The 21,757-nt window shown below is 38.4% G+C and overlaps 2 protein-coding genes across 2 annotated transcripts; one reads left to right on the top strand and one right to left on the bottom strand.

Annotated features, from left to right (window-relative positions):
- The first annotated feature begins 2,123 nt into the window (after positions 1-2,123).
- Positions 2,124-6,939, top strand: mmd (monocyte to macrophage differentiation-associated). The gene is made up of 7 exons (XM_014980275.2): positions 2,124-2,517; positions 4,187-4,268; positions 4,355-4,515; positions 4,664-4,738; positions 4,821-4,922; positions 5,011-5,080; positions 5,732-6,939. The coding sequence occupies exons 1-7, from the start codon at positions 2,381-2,383 to the stop codon at positions 5,933-5,935; spliced, it is 831 nt and encodes a 276-aa protein (XP_014835761.2). The 5' UTR covers positions 2,124-2,380; the 3' UTR covers positions 5,936-6,939.
- Positions 6,940-8,174: 1,235 nt separating this feature from the next.
- On the bottom strand, positions 8,175-21,331 carry hlfa (HLF transcription factor, PAR bZIP family member a). Its single transcript, XM_014979631.2, has 4 exons — positions 20,770-21,331; positions 18,470-18,829; positions 11,645-11,847; positions 8,175-11,050 (listed from the first exon to the last, which is right to left on the bottom strand). The coding sequence occupies exons 1-4, from the start codon at positions 20,882-20,884 to the stop codon at positions 10,835-10,837; spliced, it is 894 nt and encodes a 297-aa protein (XP_014835117.2). The 5' UTR covers positions 20,885-21,331; the 3' UTR covers positions 8,175-10,834.
- Positions 21,332-21,757: the final 426 nt, after the last annotated feature.

Here is a 21,757-nt window from a genome sequence, read left to right as displayed (position 1 = left end):
CAGGAACGAGAGCCTGTTATCAAAGTAGGACAGTCTGACTCATAAAATAGCTAATAATAAAGCTCATATAAAAGAGAAAATGATTAAAAAAATGTCCATATTTACAACTTTCAAGTACTCACATCACCAGGAAACCCGGTGGACGCTGGGAAAAAACAAACATTTTAGGGGAAAGTTGGTCTTTTTGGATCCAGATCTTATCATTCAGGCTGAAAATAGGTGGAAAACATTCGATCAAGATAAACTTTAAAGGTAATTTGTTTTGCATTCAGCAAAGAAAGAAAGTTTCATTTTTTTCACTATTGTGTTTTTTTTGTGAATGGAAAAGTTTAAAAGAAATTGTCAGAAAAATAAATAAATTTACTTTACAATAATAGAAGATGTGACAAATCTTTATTCATCCATGTGATATTTTATCTTAAATCTAAATTTAAAAAATCTCCCTGCTCAGAAACATTTACACATCTACCACTCATCTGCATGCCAACTATTTTTGCAGCAGGAGTCTTTTAGTAAATAGACAAATAAAAACAAACCAATAAACAATGAAATTTAAGGTTATTGTAGTTTGTAGATTTGAAACGTAAACTTAATGACTGTTTTAATAGTCTTCTACTTAAGATCTTCCAATTAATATTTTAAATGAGTTTTTATTGTTTTTAGATTGGTTAATGTTTTTGTTTTAATTCAGTATCACTTTGAGATTTACATGTAGAGCATATTATAAATTACATTTTATTACTACTATTATCCTGAATACAGTTTTTGATACCTTCTTAGGAGAAAATTTTACCAGCAGTCTGCGATATTTCATCCTTTAGTATTTATCAAGTTTCGTATGAATTCAAACTTCTGACCTTTAGGTGTGTTTTTTATTATCTTCTCAAACTTTGAACAGAATTTGGAAAAAGTTTACAGTTGTCTACAAAATTCTTTAATAACATATTAACATGATTTGTGTACAAAGTAAAAAACATTATGATTTGAGAGCAAACCAAAGCAAAGTTTGTTTTGAGGTACAGTTGGGAAACTACAACGCAAAAATAAAACTAAACCGTTAGTCTGTGCATGTATTTCCAGTTGTCTGTTTAGACGTAAAGATCGTTTGACCAGGTGGAAATTCCACGTGTAATCTGATGCAGTGTCTCCGGTGAGAGCAGGTTAAACGGCAGAGAAACCTCATCCTCGACCCACCTGAGAAAGTGATTAGTGGAAGTCAGACAAACACTCAGATCAATTACATCCAGTCCTGGCAGCCATGATGAGCGGCTGCCAAGCTGCCAAACTGCGACGTCTGTAAAGCTGTGAGCAAAACCAGGGAGTGCACAAACATTTTATATGCAGCTGCTGAGAAAGGAGGCAGAATCACACCAGAGAGGTTTATTTTTGAGGTCAAGTACAGAGCGAACTTTACTAAGCCCCCTGTGTTCTTACATAAACACTCCTTTACATCTAAACAGCACTAAATGAGTCACAGTGCTGTTATGTAACCGGGCTTTACCAGCTTGATATGGCAGTGTGTGCAGTTCACTGTCTGGATTCATGGCACAAAATCTGTCCGAAGGTTTTTACTCAGATTAAGTGTTTGAATCAGAAGAGGTTTATCACAAAACAAAACAAAACAAAACAAAACAAAACAAAACAAAACAAAACAAAACAAAACAAAACAAAACAAAACAAAACAAAACAAAACAAAACAAAACAAAACAAAAAAACTAAGTGGTCTGTCTTATAATAATGATAATAAGACTTTATATGATAGTCTAAGTGTCATGTTTCTTTATTTTCTAAATCTGTAGACAGACAGACAGATAGAACATGTTAATCTTTCTATTCAGTTGCTATTTAATTAAGCATGTTTCATTTTATTGTGTATTTATTACATGATTAACACAGTTACAAAAATATCTATTGTTTTTATTTATTTATGGATTTATAGTAGTTTTCTTTTGTGTTTAAATATTGATTTAATTGATAAAATATTTGTTGAAATATAATACCTTTGGGTCAGGTGTATAAACAATTTATGAAAGTTAATATTTATAATGTTACCGCCTACCTCAAATCTGATTGGCCCATGTTGCAGAAGCCTCGCCTCTGATTGGCTCAACCCGCTGCCAATCAACTAATTGAACACCGGTAGAACACAGCGGGATTCCGTTTTTATTTACTGTCTGGGCAGCTTGGTTTTCGGGGCGCTATGAGCTTCCACCTGTGAGACGCTGGTGCTTATGGACATTTCCATCTTCCAGATGAGGCGTTGATTCGGGGTTTCCATCATAATGGTGTTGAGAAAAAGGCTAAAATGGAGCTTTAGCAGTGGGCGGGGTGATACCGACGGTGCCTTGTAGCTACAGTTAGCTTGTAGCCCGCTAGCTGGATGTTCGGCCTTTCGATTTCTGTGGCTCCTCGGGCGGGTTTATTGTTTTATTCCTCCTCAAGAACATCAGGTCTTTATTGTTTTCATCTGTGGAATAAAAAAGGAGCAGATATGAAGGGTGCTTATAGTTTTCACAGGTAAGTGAAGGCAGTTTTGGCTCTTTTTAGATAATAAAAATTAAATTTTTTGCGTGAATAAAGTTTATGTAAATTATATGAGAATTTCCAGAAATGCAAAGTTTTAACAACTGACCAATCTAAGGATACAGTTATGATAAAAACGATTCATAATTTTGACAGACTTCCTGGATGCCTGTTGATCTATGAAAATCAGTTTTTCTCAATAAGATGGGAAGGATTCACTTCCGGTCTCTTTGTCTTTCGATATGAAATCGGTGTTAATCATTATTTATATTAAACATCTTTGGGGTTTTAGATACTTCTGTTTTGGCCAAATAATACAATTTTTAATATTTAAATTGTTAAATCAAGTAATTCTCATTTCGTGGAGATTTTTTGCTGCATAGAAGAATTAAAAAAATTATAGTTTTCACCACGTGAATATGCTTAAGCACTGAAATTATAAAGCATACTAACATCTGTAGTATGCAGATGTTAGTATGCATACTACAGATAACATCTGTAGAATAATACAGATGTATACTGACATATGTATGATGGATACTACAGATGGCATTTCATTTTCCAGTGTTAAAATTAACATTTTAACACTGGAATACACCAGAGGACATTTTAAATGTACAAAATAAATAAGAAAAACAACAGAACTGTTTCATTATTATTTTATCATGCACCTGTTCAGATAATGGTGAACTGCATTAAGCAACATATATTACTACATTAGTTAGCTAATTCTGCTATCAGTTTGATCAGTTTTGTCGTGACAGTGAGACAGTGGTGAGGTGTACGGTTGGACAAACAGGTTGGTTGAAGCTATGATTGCATCAGGGATCAGCTCAGAGCCAACATATTCATAGGTCTGTTGCAATAAATCAATTAATCACATGTTAAATTAAAACAAGCTCAGTAGTTTCCGTTTGCATGATTGATCATTTTTCTTGTTTTTCTCTTTCTACCAAGAACTGGATACAAAAGTCTTCACTCTGGTTTGGTTTCAACTCGCCGTGCTTTTGAAGGACAGTTTTGTTGTTGTTTTCTTCATAATTGATTTTATTTCTTTTGTTTATTTATTTTGGATATTTAATATATCTTCCAGTGTTAAATGTTCTTTAGAATTTAACATTTATTTTGAAAGTGATCCCAAAACAATAATATTATCGTTTATCGCAATAACTTCTGAGACAATTAATCGTCTATCAAAATTTGTTGTCATGACAGGCCTGTATATTTAGCTTCATTTGAATATTTGGAGGTGAAGTTGTGATTTCCAAACAAGCATAGGCCTGACGGTATCCATAAGTTATTGAGACAAAAGATAATATTGTTGTTTTGAGACCATTTTCAAGTAACATAATGGTAATTGCATAGTAGTGCAATTCTCAAAGTTCAATAAACTAAATTTTAATGAACCTTTTAACACTGGAATTAACACTGGAGCAGAAGAAATTACCTTTTTGAAGAAACAAAAGTTTTCTTCAAAAAATGAGCTAGTTAAGACCAAAAGACTGAAGACTTTAGGATTAATTTTTCTGGTAGAAAGAGAAAAGATAAATCATGCAATTGGAAATTATTGCATTGCTTATTGTGTCACAAAAACAGAAACTTGGTTGTATGTTTCAGCCTGTTGAGTCTTTTTGACTCAAAAGTTTAACTTTTCTGGTTTCAGGTTCATGAACCGACGGGCTTCTGCTAACTGCCGCTACCAGCCCACCGTCTATGAACATGCTGCCAACTGCTACACTCACGCAGTGAGTCCCGTCTCTCTGAACGCCGCCGACCCGCTCCAGTCTGGGAATGTCCGCTGACCGCTGTTTGTTTGCTCTCGTCTCCGCAGCTCCTCATCGTGCCGGCCTTCGTGGGAATGACGCTGTTGCACTGCTTGTCCAACAACAACTGGGAGCGTGTCACGGCCTGGGTGTACGGACTGGGCCTGTGCGCCCTCTTCGTGGTCTCCACCGTGTTTCACATCATCACCTGGAAGAAGAGCCACATGAGGTGAGAGGGTTTGCATTCATTTCCTCACAACCAAGCCTCCATTTTAGATGCTACTTAGTGTTGAGTAATTAGGTGGTGCGAACCACAGGTGTAGTATGACTTGGCATGTCTTCCTGGAACCAGTTTAACCAGTTTGTGTGTTTTACAGGTCAGTGGAGCAGTGCTTCCACATGTGTGACCGAGTCGTCATCTACTTCTTCATCGCTGCCTCTTACACACCTTGGTGAGCGTCCGGCTGAGAGCAGCTGGTGTGTGTGTTCACAGAAGCCTCACTCTGGGTGGGTTCTGTTCTTGTCTCGGTTCAGGTTGAACCTGCGGGAGCTCGGACCGTTAGCGGCTCACATGCGCTGGTTTGTGTGGCTCATGGCTGCCGCCGGGACCATTTATGTCTTCAACTATCATGAAAAGTGAGTTTCTGTTCAAATTAGAGCCGTTAGCGGCGGGAGTCCAAACTGAGGCCCGGAGGTTTCATCCTGCGCATGTTTGTCTTCTCAGGTACAAACTGGTGGAGTTGGCCTTCTATTTGACTATGGGATTTTTTCCTGCATCAGTCGTGACATCAATGGTAAGAAGATCCTGCCATTTTACCGGATTACGTTAAGGTTAATTAAACTTTATAGGCAAAATAAGCAAAATTTTCAATTCAAAAACCCATTTTTTCTGTTTAATTGTTGAACAAATAAACATATGAACTCAACATGCTAACATCAGCATTGGTGATATCTGCTGCTGCATCATGTTTAGCATTGAGATGCTATTTTAAGCTACAATAGCTTCGCTGACAGGCTAACTCCTGCTAGCGTAACTTAGCATCAGATCATCTTTAGAAGCAGAAATGAATTCCCAGAGAGCCAAGAGAAGCAGCTTTGTTGTCCATCGCTGTTAGCGGATGTCGCTTGAGCGTCAGATTTACAGGCGTGCCAGAAACTTTTGAGTAGCTGGAACCTTTATTTGTTAAACTAAAAATGTGATTAATTGGGTACTAACTAGTTACATTTATACTATTAAATTTATTTGAGCAACTTTTTGGAAAGAAATTACTTTTAGGAGTAAAAATTAACACGTCAAAGTCCCGCCCCTAATCAGAATTTAATGTACGTTTAAGAGTATTTGCGTTTTTCTCTGTGCTGCCCTCTAGTGGTTATAAAGAATATCGTGCTTTCGAGTTCCAGTGCAGCTTCTAGGAAGAAATTTTTCTCTGTTTTTGTTTTTCCAGAGCAACACGGACGGCCTGCAGGAGCTGGCGTGTGGAGGACTCATCTACTGCCTCGGCGTGTTCTTCTTCAAGAGCGACGGCGTCATCCCCTTCGCTCACGCCATCTGGCACGTGTTTGTGGCTCTGGCTGCCGCCGTGCACTACTACGCCATCTGGAAGTACCTGTACAACGCGCCCAGCTCCGAATCCCTCCTCCAGTCCTGACCAGCTCTCCTCCCAGCCGCCCCCCCACTGCCCAACCAAGCTGCAACAGTAAAAGTTTACGACAACAACCTTAACTTGTTTACTGTTTTGTAACCAGGAGGAAAGCAGGTTTGTCACCATCCTCTGATGAAATCAAGTGTTTTTGTAAGAGAAGAACTCTCCAAAGCTTCGGTATTTGTGACGTTTGATAGCGTCTTTTTAAAACCACTCAAAGCGAGTCACATTCCTCTTCAAGGGTCGATCCGTTTCATCCGGAGAAAATTGAGCAAGGTGCTAAAAATCAGCAACTCTTATTTCTACTGAAAGAAACCAAAGCTCCAAATAAAGGCAGCATAACAAAACCCTCAAAGTTGAAAAAAAAATTAATTGGTTAATAAAGTGTTAAGGTATAGTTATTCTCATATCTGAACCAAAAATGTTGTAAAAATCATGTTTTCTTCTATTTATATCTGTTCAGCGAATGCTCTGTTTCTGCTGAAAGATGTTGGCGCCCTCTGGTGGCAGCTGGGTAGAATTCCTCAGTATTTCTTAATGTAGAGGAGAAACAGGAGGACTGGGGTGTTAATGAGCCAAATGAGGAGACTCCCAATTAAAAGCAGTTTGATGTATCTTTTTTTTTTTTTATAAAAATGTGAATATTGTGTGAGTGTGTGTGAGCTGTTGTGCGGTGTAACATTTCCTGTTGTGTGTCTTGTGATTTTTGCACACCGATGTTAAACAGTGTTTCATATCATGAGGACATTATGATTTTTTTTGTACGTTTGCTTCCTGTTTTGTTTTTCCTTCCTAGCAACGTCTGAAACAAATCATTGCTCATGTTTTAATAATCATGACTGTTCTCTTGTCTGTTTTCTATGTTGATTCTGATGACCCTGGCCTTTTTGCAGAGAATAATTGCTTTTGTTTTGTCTCTTTCACTGGCTGGTGATGGTTCTTCTAAAATCTGAATGCTCCACTGTACTGAAAATCACCTTGGTAATGTGACAATAAAGACAATATCTGCAGCTTGTCTGGACTCAGTTCATTTTGCTTTCAGTAAACTGCAGTTCAAGAATTATACATTTTAATAAGGGTGAAATTATTACTGACAATTTTCTTACAGTGGAAAATATTAATTACAACACAAAATATCTCTTTTTACAACCAAACGTTTATACACAGAACTACTTTTATCTGGACTTTTACTGAAAAACTGACTGCTATACCCAAATCAGCTTTTAATTTACTAAATAGTACATTTGGATTTTATTAATTTGTTCAACTGAGCCTACAGAAGTTAGGAATATAAACACCTTTCTTTTAACAGACAGCTAGCTAACATCTGGAAAATAATCCAGTCCTTGCTGGTATTTTGGTTTTATTTGGAGCTATTTTTCTATTAGGTTCTTTGTAAAACTAACAGCAAACATACAGCAAATTTTAAGACTGGCTCTACCATGAATAACATCATAATCTGAAGGCTGTCATCAATTCAACCTGGACTTCCAGAACCTCAGCAGAACCACAGGGTGATCTCATCCACGCCACGCCAGTACTTCATCCAGAAGAAGCCCAGACCAAATATTAAGCACATAGAAATTAATATACTTTTCAAAAAACTAATATCTCTGCTTAAAATATCATTTTTTTTATTAATCAGATATGCTATTCTGATTTTCTTTTGAGTTTTCATCATCTGTGAGTAGGCCTGTCACGATAACAAATTTTGCTGAGCGATTGTCTAAAAAATGATTGCGATAAACGATAATATTGTTTCAATACCTTTTGACACTGATTTAATGGAAATGTTATACCCACCGTTATACCTAGGATTTCTGTCGGCTAATGTGTCTCTCAGGTTTTGAAAATGGGCCGACAACTCGTGTCGTGTGCGCTGGACATTACACTAAGGAAATAGGAAGGGAGGGTCAGTGCAGAGCACCGGAGTTGAGCCTTTTTTCATTCAGTGTCAAGAGAAAGAAAAAAAAGGCAGGAAGAGACGATAAAGTCGATAATTAAAATGGTCGATAGGTTTAATTTATCGTGCGATTAATTGATTTATCGTTTATTGCGACAGGCCTATCTGTGAGCCACAATTTTAGAGATTACAACATGTAGTATTTTACTGTGTGATAAATCTAAACAACATCCAAGTCGCTAGAAATACGAAATATTTCTAGCAATATTTAGAATGTTTAGAAATATTAAACTTTTTCCACAATATTCTAATATTTTGACATGTGCAGAGAATGAAAACACATGGGAAAATAAGTGGGATTTTTATTAGACACTAGAAATTACAGACAGAGAGGCAGAGGGCTGAACAACACGTAATACTCCTTTATGCTGCACTTTAAACACTCTGAAACAGTCTGTTGGTGTTGCCATGAATACAATGGTTACAAATCTGCTGCAATGTTTGAAATAAAACCAAGGTTCAGGAAATCTTTCGGTGCCAATCTGGAGCCATCAGGGCGGTGCTGTATAGGACCAAAACACTGGGAACAGTCGGTGAATTAAAGGCACTGGAACAAACTCACAATTATTATGGTTAATATTTCCAGGTGAGGTAGAGAGATCACTCCACACATGAGGTACGTTTGGGATTTCACGGATCATTACTGGCTTTTTCCTGCTTGATTCTAATAAAAAACAAAGACGCTCTGGAAGCTTTGGAGCCTCAAAAGTGATGAAAACTCTGGGTAACAAAATGGTGGCTTAATATCGCTCGCACCTGTGGACCAGATCAAAAACGCTCCGAAAAGTCTCAGTGGAATGTGACAGTTTTGTTTTACAGGGGCAGAGGTTCCAGGATTTATTTCATTTCACTTTTACAAACTTTAAATGAACCAAATACTAAAGATCCAAATGAGCATGACCTCAGGAGACAAATATGGAAGTCCAGAGATGCCAAAAACTTAATTGAAATTAATGAGCAACTGAAAAATCCTAATAAGAGTATGTTAAATGTGTTTGTTGAATTATTACAGAGTTTCTCCCCACTTGTGTTCAAGATGTAGCGTTTGCTTTAACTTAATGAAAAATTTATGGCAGGAATGGAAACTGCTAATTTAAACATTTGCATATCATCTAATTTTCAAGCAAAAAGTGACAGCTAAACACAGCAACCGTCATTAAAAACCATGATGCTTCCGAGGTGGTTAAAATTTAATGTGATATTTTATGAGCCTTTTAACAAAATAAAATGCAATCTTTTCAAAACTGAATGAAAAAAGCACTTATGGCAAAAATATTAAAAAATATAGTTTTTGCCATTAACCAGGGGTCAAATTAAGCAGAGCTGGTTTATTTGAATAAAATAATTAGTATGCAAATTTGTGTTGTTGATTGGGGATAATTGCTTCCAAAACAATCTTTGGTATGTATAGGTAATGCGACACCTGGCATTAGTGGGCTCTTCTACTGCAGTGAGATGACTTTTGAGGTAAACCTTTCTAGAACGGCTTATGTTTTGCATAATTAGCGCAAACTGCAAATATTTGTATTTAATAGTCTTTAGGATTTTCATGCATATACAAAAAGATGCCATTATTTTGGCACCTCTGGTCTTCCATACATGCCTTGATCTGCCTTGTGAAACAACATATCCTCTGATGGGTGTCTAAACACGACTCATGACTCCAGCTTCAATCTAAAGACTCTGCAGTTAAAAACAAATCAGCAAAAACAACAAAAGAAGTCTTCCAAGGTTCATCACTCGGGTTCAGGGACTCGCTACAACTGAGGAAAACAATCGCAGAGCAGCAGGAAGAACCAGCTATAGTTTCCCTGCCGTCATAGTAACGCCATCCCATGTTTTTGAAAACATTAAGCACATTAAGGAGTGTTGAAATCCTATTTTATAATTACAATAATGCCCCCAATAATTTGGTTTCCTTCCCATCCCCTCAAATAGAATATCAAAATACCTCTTTATTTATTCATTTATTTTATTAAACACATTTTTAATATTTCTCTGGACCTGTTGTCCCTTTAGAATACACAATTCACCAATTTTTTATATATTTATATATATATTGGAAAAATACTGTACAAAAAAGGAACAATGTATAGATTTCTGGAAACATCTCTGGTTTGGTCTGCAGGAAACAAACTGATGGGGTGAACCACAGTATTGGACAACACCATCCAACCTTTTTTCTCTCTTACATTCATACAGCCATCTTTGAAAAGACGGCAAACAGACGCCACCGACAAGACATCTGCACCGAGTCCTAAAAGAAAGAAAAAACAAAACAAAAGCACTCGGACTAGTCATGCCAAGTCAAATCCAAAGAATCAACAACTAGTCAAAAGAACAGAGAAATCATGCTTAAACCTGAAGAGAAGGAGGCTAAACAACCACAGCTTTCAGAGCAGTAATAATACTAACAATTATATCAACAGAATATATATATTTATTTATAGATATAAAAACAACAATCTTCCATCTGAGAAATAAAAGGGAGATAAATAAGAGGAATTTTCTTGAACCGGATCCGATTGTGAGACGCTAGTTAGTGCAGAAGTTAACGAACGGGAGCAGGAGGTGGAGACATATTTAAAATTATTGCTCAAGAAATTAAAACATAATACTAACAGAGAGCAAAATGTTCCTGGACTGGACAGGAAATACTAACATAAGTGGTTAAAAACAACAAAATAAAAAGGATTTTAGTCCTGATCTGATGTAGAGAAGGAGGCGGGCTCGAACTCCTCACAGTGGGAAGTACGCACATGGAAATATATTTATATCTATTTATTCAAACCGTGTAGAGAAATCAAAAGAGGAGCAGACGAGATGAAACTTAATAAAATACCAGAATCATACAGGTGGGGGTGCCGCCATTAGAGACATTGTCCTTCAAACAGGAGGGCAAACTGGAGGTTCTGGGAGCAGAGGTGGGCCACCGGAGGGGCTCACAGGGGCCCGTGTCGCGCCTCGTATTTAGCCAGAATGTTCTTGCAGCGGCCCAGCTCCTTCCTCAAGTCGGCCACCTCGACGCGCAGCACGGCGTTCTCCTTCTCCAGGAAGCCGGCGCGGATGGCGATCTGGTTCTCCTTGAGGCGCCGCGCATCCCGCGAGCGCTTCGCCGCCACGTTGTTCTTTCTGCGCCGCGCCCAGTACTTATCATCCTGCAGGGAGCAGCAGAGGGCTCAGTCAGCAAAACAACGTGGCAATGAAATACTGAAAATCAATTATGCTTTTATTTTGAAGGTGAATCCTGTCACTAACGATTAATCGTATAAAAGGGTTGGAACATTCTGCTGACTTTTCATTTAACCACTTAAGTTTAATTTATATAATATTAGAAATACATAAAAAAACACAAAAAACAAATAGTTCAATTCATTTTTAACAAGAAAATGAACATTTTATTGCCTAAAATGCAATAACAGCAGTGCTTTAGTGAACGCCTGATGATTCGCAGCCAAACATGCATCTGCATAAACATCTAAAAAGATCAGCTGCTTCTGACTGACCTAACAAAACAGTGTAGGAAGGAAGGAAGCAAGGAAGGAAGGGAAAGAGGGAGAAAGGAAGAGAAGAAAGAAAATGAAAAAGGAACAAAGAAAGAAAGAGTGGAAGAAAAGATTCTAAGTTAATATTTTAAAGTTAAAATCTAAATCTGCCAAAATGAAAATAGAAAGATTTTATTTCCCATGTTTTGGTTCTGAATTCTGGTTCTGGGTTCTGGTCTAACCCACAGACTGATGACTCTTCCTCACCTTCAGGTCCTCAGGGATGAAGACTTTCCGGGCTTTCTTGATCATGGGTTGCGGCTTCAGCTCCTCGGCGGAGAACTTGCGCTTCCTGGGGTCGAACATCTCCTGACCCGGAACGCTGGACAGTGCCAGGTCGGCCGGGTCCGGCTCATACGTCACCGGGACCTGGATGGACTCTGGGTCGATGGGGCTGGGTGTGTCTCTGGCTGCGGACCGGGCAGAGGAGACAAACACAACATCAGAACCGGGAGGCCATGTTTGTTCCCTGTGAAGCTTCCAGTTCTGCTTTAGGCAGTAATACCTCCACCGACCAGCAGGTGGTGCTGCGACACAATGGTTATACAAACCCTCGACCAACAGCTGATCTGGAAGCAGCAGGTTCTGATTTTTTGCTATAATCTGATATTTTGCTACTAATTAAACCCGACTGCGTGAACCCGTTACGTCTTCAAAGCGACCAGAAACCACAGAAGAAGAACGTAGGCATCACACAGCAGCACATCGTTTACAGAAGTAATAATAGATCATGTTTATTAATAAATTTTAACATTTATTCAGCAATGGGAGCTTTAATTCTGACACAGTGGAGGCTTTAAAGCGGCAGTTTTGTGTTTTCCTTTTTATAGCACAATCAAGCAATTATATAATCAAATATGAATTTAAAAGACTTTGATATTGTAATTTAAAGTCTCTTTAAAAACTCCTGCTCTTTCTGAAACTTTTTACCAGATGTGCAGTTCCATCAGTTGTTTGCTAATCACTGCTGGCTAGTCTGAAGGAGCCAAGCGGGAGAGGGCTTCTCTGTGAGGCCGAAGTTTTGTAGCTCTTAGGAGGAGCTTCGTCCTCCAAGGCGGGGTTAGGCCCACCCAGGCGTTTTGCCCAGGTGAATGGTTGCCATGGCGATTAAAGGATTTCTCAAACATGCATGGAAGAATCAAAGCAAAACTCCAGGTATGTTTTTGTTGGGGGTTGTAAAGTTAAGAAATGTGGATAATACCACCCCTTTAAATTAAATTTTTATCAACAGATAAGTGAGAAATTAGATTTTTTTTAAAGTCAGTCATTGTTTTCATCTGAAGAATTGTGCCCATATTTCATTGTACAACATTTCATTGTTACCATAATATTCTATTCTATTCAGTGTAGATCATAAGCAGAAAGCTAATAAAAAGAAGGCAGAACTAATAGTAAATGTTGACAGTTTGTTTGGATGTGTAGACAGACGAGTCAGAAGAGTGGAGGAACTGACAGACTTCTTTTATAATTTAATAATTAACATTTTCAGCCATTGTTTAAATCTTGATTTATAGTTGGCTTTTGGCTTCTTCTGGTGCCAAATTATGACTCATTTCTCATATTAATAGTGTAACAGTCGGATGAAACGCTACATGACCGTTCAGACGGGTTTAGAAACAATCGGATATGATGTAGTTTCAGATATGGAAGAGGCACAAATCGGATGTTTTAGGAGGTGAAAAGATCGGAATTGGTTCGTTCAGACTGCAGGAAAAAATCTGGATTCGGGACTGTTTCAGGAGCTCTGAAACTCCTGACTTCCTGTCCTGAACAACTCCAGGCGCTACGTGCATTTTCATCGGCACGTAGCGATGTTCGAGCCGCTGGCGGCTCGAACATCATGACCCACATTAACGAGGTCGGAGCCGCTGACCTGCTCTGCAGCGCTGCAGGAGATCCGCTGGAACAAACGGATCTAGATCTGAAAACCCAAAGCTATCTGACATCTACCATCATATTCTGATGAATTGTTCTGAGTCAGATATACGGGAGACTTTCCTGCCAAAAACACTAAATCCTACCAAGTATCTTTGGTTTAGTTTCTAGTGGAAATATCTCAGAACTCTTAACATAAGGCAAAATGAATATACAAGAAGCTTATTTTGAGTAAACAATTCCTTAATGTTGATTTTAAAAGTGGTAGATTATTTTACTTATAACAAAACATTTTTCACATGTTAATGAAATAATCTGCCAGTGGAACTAGAATGTTTTCACCAATATTAAGAAATTATTGACTTTAAACAAATTCCTATATCTTGTTGAAAAGTTACTTGTGAGTTAGTTTGATCTTAATTCATATTTGCACCAGGAACTGGACAAAAGTTCTGACTTAATTTTGCTCTGATTGTATTGTTGTTTCAGTAAATGGCTCTTTTTGAGTCGGTACACTCTGGTTAATCACTGCTATGATTATTTGAGTAATCGATTAATCGTGATTAATCGTTTCAGATTTAGTTCTCAGTGTGTTTCTCTGCCGTTTCAGACAGAAAGATGTCTCAGACTTTGTTTCTCATCTGTTCTTTCACTTCTAAACCAGAGACCAGATTAAAGATAATCCGTCTTTAAGAGGCGACACAAATAGTCTGACCTGACCTCTGTGAGGCGAACGCAGGTAACCCAGGCAGAACCGGTCCGAACAGGAACGTCTAAACTCAACGACCCGGTTCTGACCAGACCCAAGAGGAGGAATGAACTGAGATTAATCAGCAACCTGCGGAGGATGACCTGCTGGGTTTCCATGGAAACCTCTAAACCAAATTCAATAACTTTTTTTTTTTATACTGCAGTATAGATTTATTGATTTTACAGATTATTATCTGGGTCCAGCTTGACGTCACGCTCAGCGATCGTATCGGGCTTTTTATGATTTTATGAGCGCTGTCGTCATGACGACCAGCCGTATCTGTGAACTGTTGAACTCAGAGTCGGGTGGAAGAACGGGAGGGTAAACTCTGTTTACTGTAAATACTCTCAGAGGAAGATCATTTCAGGTCGTGAAGGTTTTTTATTTCACCTCAAAAAACCTTAAAGCAGCAACATTGAGCCTCAGATGATAAAATATACCAGAGAGAGAACAGCAGTGCATCCATCGACTGGCTGGTTTCCCATCATTCTGCTGGATAATTAGTGAAAAATCTGCATTTTCTTCTCTGTAAATTCAATAAAACTGAAAATTGCATCTTCTGCAGTTTCCACTGGTTTAAAGTTTAACAGAAATCAGATGAAAGTTAGTGATCCATCATTTGAGGCATGAATGGGGAGAATTGTGCAACTGATGGACATTCTGCAGAAATATTTAAAAGATTTACAAAGGAGGTTTTATTTTTTTATGCTTGTGGTGCCTTTTAATGTTATTTTACCCTATTTTATTGATAATAACAAATAATGTAATAATTATAGAATATATTTTTAAAGGCACTTTATAAAATGAATTCATTAATTGTGTGAGAATTAACTTATTTTCTGATATTTATGTTTTAAATCTTTCAAAGCTTCATCCTGATGTTTCTATCTTACTCTGAAGAAACATACATACATATATACATATATATATATATATATGTATATATGTATAACTTTCTAAAGATAAACCAATGAAATGATCAGTTGTCCAGAAACAATGTCAGTTCATTTTAAGGTTTAAAATAAAGTTATCTTAAACTGCACGACTTTGTAGTTTAGCGAACGGCATTCTGGGTAAATACAACTAAAACAAACGCATTAGTCTAGCGCTAGCAGAAGAAATGGATCATGGTCTTTCACCGAAAACTAGAGAAATCCTCCAGCCATTAAAATCTGACGCCTCTCCAGGTTTGTTTACATTTAGTGAAGAAGGAAGCTGCACTCGGCGTCTTCTTCAAGACTGGAGTTGAATAACTGGAATCAGGTGCAACTCGACCTGCAACCCGACTCCCCCTCCGGCCGCTGAGGGGTCGATGTCCTGAATGTGACCTTTGACCTATGAAGGCCGTAGCAGCGGCACACCTAGGATGTTATCTGCCAGCTGCAGGTCCTGCGACGCTGCAGTGGAGGCCGCGGAGCTGGTTAGACGAGACCAGACTCGCTGAGCTGGAACAATGTGGCGCGCACGTGACCGGAGCACGCCCAAGTCCATGTGACCTCTGCAGGGTACAGCGTGTGCTCTGAGTCTGGGCCGGGTCCCAGGGGGGGTGGGACAGGAAGCAGAGCGGGTGGAGTGGATGTGGGGGGGAGAGAAAGTGAGAAAAGAAAAAGAGGGGGCTCCGGTTTGCAGCTCGGCGTTGCACACGGCTGCCCGCATGCGCCCGTCACATGGCGCCGCACGCCAGAGGAAACCCCATCCTGGCTTCACGTGAGAGCTAAATGTGAACTGCTAGACGGACCCAAACAGAACCCAAACAGAACCCGAACACATCAAACAGAGCAGGAGTTCCTCTAAGATCTGAGCTGAAGCTGCAATGCTGCAGCCTGAAAAATCCTCAAACGCCTGAAATTATGGAGCCAGTCTGACTGCAGGATTGTCTGCAGAAAATACGGAGGACCAAACCAGCCATAATTATTTAAATAAATCACTGAATGATTACTTTTTTCTATTAATTCAGTCACATTATAAATAAATAATAACATAGTCATGTCACATTTTAAGGTCATTAAAATGTAAATAATAAAAATATTTACCTAATTTCCAAAAAACTGAAATTATTTTGTGCAGTAAGTGGGCAGGGCAAATTTAGTAGTGGCACATTAACTTTTATTATAATGCATTCATTTATTTCCTCTTCCTACTATTAACTTTTATTCAATTCAGGATTTATTCATTTATTTTATTAAACATTTTCTTTCTTTTATCAACATTATTGTTAGAATTATTACCATTAACAATAATTTTTCTGATAATATAAAATGAAACTAAACAAAATCTTTAAATATTACATCAATTTAAATTGTAACAAACACACATTAGGAAATGTGAGTAAAAATGTGCAAATATTAATTTTTATTGAGTGTTTTTCACAATCTGATACATTTCCTGAGAAATGGGAACCGTATAATTGTTTTAAGAGTAAAACGAAGCTGATTTAATTTCCCATGCATTTGTTTTCATCCCTGCATTTTGTTGCTTTATTTTGGATGATTTTTCTCCTTAAAACTTAAGATTCTGAGATTTTATTTAACAAAATGTGGAATAATAATAATAATAATCCCTCTCCCTGGCGACGCGTTCAGCACATTACAGATGAGGTAAGACCTGTTTACAGAACCTCCAGCAGGGTTCTTCCTTCCTGACCGAGGAAATGTTTGGGAGGAGACGGACCTCCAGCACCAAACATCTCCAACTAAACCAGACTCAGCAGCTGGAATCAGACCGATCCGTTATAATTTTATTAACCTGAAAACATCTGACTCACTGGGTCAGTGAGGCCCTCCGACAGGCACGAGAGGCCCCTCACTGGGACCCCGCCCCTTCAGGTAAACACCCTCAGAGTCTCCATCTGTTTATCTTCCATGATCTGATCCGCTGCCAGCAGCCGATCAGAGTCTGGAAGGGAACCGGTCCCCGGATCAGGCAGGAAAAGCAGCCGCTGCCTCCTGGATGCCAGCTCGTTATGTAACCGCTTCCTTAACGAGAAGTTTTCTGCGGTGACCAAAACGCCAGGTAGATTCAAAAACGTGTGAATCTGAAAGTTTCCTCCTTGTGGAGTCGGGTGAAGTGAGTTTATGTGGTTCAGCGAGTTCAAGCCTGAGGCACAGCTTTAAAAAAAAACAAACAATGTGGAGTAAACAAAAACAATGAGGGGGCGGGGCTTCTATCAGCCAATCGGAGCTCAATGAGAGCCGCCCTGCTGCATACTTCATCAGCCCGCAGCATTACTAACAGATTGAATCATTTTCATTCCAACCTGAAACGGGGTTTCTGCAGGTTTTAGCAAGTCAAATCTAATACTTTTTAAGACCTTTTTAATGTCACTTTAAATGGTACTGAAGGCCAAAACAACTACAACTATAGGGAATTCTTGGGGGACTCGACTGTGTCAAACTTAAGACTTTTTTTCCCTGTTTTGCACAAACTGCACCTAGTCTTGCATTTACCTGGTAACAGAAGTGCCAACTAAGCATTAATTTGCCTTTACCCTTGATGAAAAAAAGCTAGCAAGCTAGCTATCAAAAGTATATTAGCAATTACTTACTGGCAGCATCAACTGCCTGAATTTAGAGAACATAATGAAGATGAAAGCAGAAAAACAGAGTACATAGAATATGAGACTATATCACCCTGCCATGACAAACTTTAAGACGTGTGATTAACGTATTTAAAGCCAACATAATTTTTTCTAATGAATTTAAGTCTTAAGGCCTTAATTTTAGATATGCAACATTAAGACCTTTTTAAAGCCACCTAGAATTAAATTAAGGCCACAGAAATAATTGTTTGGGGACGATTATATCATTCCAGAGCAGTACTTGTGTTTGTGAGACTATGTCTTGAAATCACAGCCATACGGTTGTCTAAATAAAGAAGCAAATATAGTTATTAGCATCACTTTTATCATCATCACAATAATGCCACAAAATATCATGGTAAAACTTTAAGTTCATATCACCCAGCCTAATAAGACTACATCATCCTGCCACGACAAAATTTAAGGCCTGTGATCAACGTATTTAAAACCAACTTAAAGTTTTTCTAATGACTAAGACATTTTAAGGCCTTATCTTTAAATACATGAATTTAAGATTTTATAAGGTCTTATCTTTAGTTACATAAATTTAATTCATAAGGGCTTGTCTTTAGATACACAAACTTAAGACTTTTTAAGATCTTAACTTTAGATACATTAATTTAAGACTTCATAAGGCCTTAACTTTACGGGAATTTAAGACATTTTAAAGAACTTAACTATGGGTACATGAATTTAAGTCTTTTAAGACCTAAATTTTAGATACATTTAAGTCTTCTTAAGAATGCGCAGACATCATCTAAGGACATGTGGAGGACATTTGAGGACCCATGTGTGTGAGTGAGCAGGTGTGCCTCAGCATGCTTCCTACCTGCGGCGGTTGGGCTGTGCAGGCAGGTCTGAGGCGGCATGGCTGTGTGAACGGAGGTGGTGGCGCGGCTGCTGAGGTCCACCACTGAGGGGGTGGGTGGCTTGGGTGGCGGGACCTGCTGCAGTGCTGCCTGGGACGGCTGCGCCGCCTGCGGGGCCTGCTCGCTCTGGGCCGTGTTGGCTGGGATGCCATTTTCTGACAGGAACTCCTCCAGGTCCATGTACTCCAGCTGGAAGTTGTCGCCGTCGTACGGCAGGGTCTTGTCCCACAGGGTGGGCCCGAGGAAGGCCGACTGGGGGTGGCTGGCTGTGCTGCTCTCATCTTCCAGCTTTTTCTCTTTCTCCTTATCCTTCCCAAATCCTGAAAAAAGAAAACAAATCCCATCAGATTTCATCCTGGACTCATCTAGTAGGAATCTGCGTCACTTCAGTCTAATCAGGACCAGAAGCTGTGGTCAAAACAAAACCACAGCTGATTTAACAACACCAATTAGTAGGCAAATCAGAATAAATCAATTAATCACATGATAAATTAAAACTCAATCATTTCCATTTGAATCATTTAAAGTTTTTCTCTTTTATCTCTTTCCAAAATCTGGCTGGCAAAAGAATTGGTCTTGTATTATTTGTATTATCTTTTAAAAAGCAATTTTTGTACCTTTTGTTGTTAAAATCCTAAAAGTAAAGTTGTTTAGGCATTATGATAGTTGTGAAATTATTATTTTTTATTTAATTTATTAACTGCTTACATTGATTTTATATTATAAAGAAATGCATAAATTATAACAAGTTTTGCACTCATTTGTGGTTCAAGCTAAATAACCTAAAATCCCTGATATTGATTGCAATTGATAGCTGGAAAATAATGCTCAAATATTAAAATATTTTTTCACACTTATCCAGACAAGGAAATTGATTTAAACGGGAACTTCCCCATTCATTTTTTAAGAATGCGTAGGAACCCAGAAACCTTCTAACTTCCTGTTAGGTCGGAAGTGGGACTTTAAATTTTGAGGTTTCCCCTTAATGACAACCTCCAAATCCATCATGGCAGCTTGTATTATATATTCATAGATTGTAATATCATTTACTTTTTGTATATTGATTCAAAAAGTGAAACTAATGTCCAATCAGTTACACAGTTGGAGTTTCTGTTTTTATCCATGTCCAATATTTTATGGTCCAGTTGATAAAATCCAAAATTTAGTTTCTTAGACCAATTAAAGAGAAAAAGGTAGGCATACTAAACAATATGCCCATGTGAATTCAATAATTTTTTGTGGCAAAAAATCTTGAATTTCTACAATTCACTGAAGTCTATTGTTATCCATATGCACCTTTTTCCACCACAACTTTTTTCCCTCCACTTAACTTTCCATTAAAACTCTTAGATACAGCAGCTTCTTTTGTCGTTCACCTCCACAGCACCTACATAGCAAAGAAATTCTGTATTAAAAATACTTTTTATTCTAATTATTGGTCTGACTATATTAAATGTTTATGAGAAACTGAATGTTTGATCTTCTTTAGGTGTAAACCATAATCACCTAAATATATAAATATATGAAATATAAACAACTATACTGAAATAAATAACATTTTCAATTATATTCTGAACGAACACGCAGGTTTTTTTTTTTTTTTAATGCTTAGGGTCCTTTGTAAACAAGTCTACCCATCTCTCTCTGTCATCTGACTGGAAGAAACACTAGAAGCTGTGGAAATTTTCACTAAACCGTGAGAAATTTTATATTTGAGAAGCCTGGCCCTTTAAAGGTAAACATTATCCGCCATTCATATCAGCTAACATCCATTTAACACGTCCTAAGAGAGGCTTCAACATGGAAAATGCCCTCTATCGACAGGTATCGGTACTGCTAATGAGTCTCATTGAAGACAGCGGGGTTTAAATGTTATAAACAGCGCTTTGCGCTATTAACAGCGCAGACACAACAGCAGCGCGGTTAAATCTGGACTCTTAAGTGTTCATTGGGAAAATAACTTCATGTTTAAATCACTTACTGACTGAATTTGACGCCAAATCTGCCAGTTATAAACATTAAGCCCGAATTTCACAGGATTCTGATTTCTCTATTTTTGCCGCTCCCTTGCAAATCAGATTACGGTTTAATTTTTAACAAAGATCGCAAACTACACAGACGCGCCACTTTTAGGTGATTTGGTTGACCTGTGTCCTTTTAGTCCGCTATATCTGTCAGATCAAAGAAGTGCGCCAACAAGCAGTCCTACGTGCACCTGTGTGCGCAGTAAGTTTTGCACATTTTTTTTAAGACAGCGTACCTTCATCGTGGTGAAACGGGAGTTTCAGCGGGTTTTCCAGCAGGGATTTCAGGACTCCATGAGTCGGCGGCAGGAAAGTTGGGTTTATAGGAAGAGGTCTGGCCATTTTCTCCATTTCACTTGAAGGGCAGCAGGAGTAAGAAAGATTAAATGTCCCCAAACCCGGTTAGTAATTAATAAAAATAAAAAAAATAGTTAAAAAAAATAATAAAAACTCGCTGTCCGGCTCGTGGAGAAACCCACGCAGGTGGAAAAAAGAGACCACACTCCGCTCAGCGGCAGCAGCGGCGGCGGCAGGAGCAGGACGGTGAGCGGCTGGATGGCTGTCTGTCGTCGGGGCTCTCTGGCAGAGAGGGTGGAGAGGAGGAGGAGGAAGGCAGGGAGGTGGGGGGAGCCGCTGCTGCACTCCCCGGTGCATGTGAGGAGACGGGCGCCAGTGACGTCAAAGCACCGGGGAGGGCGGGGACTGTACGTTCAGGGACGTCAGGTAAAACCCCATGTCCGTGCTGCCTTTACTGACAGTTGGGTGCGACCGCGGATCAGGGCCATCGTAGATGGGGAAAAGGAGGAAAGAGAAGAATATATTTCTGCCAAAAAAAAAAAAAAAAACTCTAGAAAATTTGCTAAGTATAATAAAATAAACTCAGAAATTTTCTGGAAAAACATGAACATTTTTTTGTTTCAAAAGTTGAAAACTTGCTTTAAAAATTCTGAAATTTTGAGGGTCATCTCAGAAATTTTGGGGAAAATATTTGAGTTTCAAACATTGAATTTTTTTTTACTTTTGACACTCAGAAATATCCATGATTTTTCTAGATAACTGAAATAAGTTTATTTTTTCGAGAAAAAAAATCGAATTCCGTGATTTTTCTAGAAATTTCCTGAAATTAAACTCAAAATTTAAAATTCAAAAAATTTCAGCTCAGATTGTACAATCATAAAAATGTCAGTTGCAAAACTCAAAAATGTTCAACTTTTGAAAATAAAC

Source organism: Poecilia mexicana, unplaced genomic scaffold (genome assembly GCF_051168715.1).
Source record: "Poecilia mexicana isolate PSO_F unplaced genomic scaffold, ASM5116871v1 scaffold_8, whole genome shotgun sequence".
NCBI classification, from domain to species: domain Eukaryota; kingdom Metazoa; phylum Chordata; class Actinopteri; order Cyprinodontiformes; family Poeciliidae; genus Poecilia; species Poecilia mexicana.
Note: the sequence above shows the minus strand (reverse complement) of the source record. Positions and strands in the feature narration are given on the sequence as shown.

Bases quoted from the DNA above. Each gene is read 5' to 3' on its own strand.
- mmd (XM_014980275.2), top strand. From the start codon at position 2,381: ATGTTCGGCCTTTCGATTTCTGTGGCTCCTCGGGCGGGTTTATTGTTT. The intron at 4,269-4,354 runs GTGAGTCCCGTC...TCGTCTCCGCAG, and splicing joins CCAACTGCTACACTCACGCA to CTCCTCATCGTGCCGGCCTT. The intron at 4,739-4,820 runs GTGAGCGTCCGG...GTCTCGGTTCAG, and splicing joins GCTGCCTCTTACACACCTTG to GTTGAACCTGCGGGAGCTCG.
- hlfa (XM_014979631.2), bottom strand. From the start codon at position 20,884: ATGGAGAAAATGGCCAGACCTCTTCCTATAAACCCAACTTTCCTGCCG. The intron at 11,848-18,469 runs GTAGGAAGCATG...CCCGGTCCGCAG, and splicing joins GCACAGCCCAACCGCCGCAG to CCAGAGACACACCCAGCCCC. The intron at 11,051-11,644 runs GTGAGGAAGAGT...TGCTCCCTGCAG, and splicing joins TCATCCCTGAGGACCTGAAG to GATGATAAGTACTGGGCGCG.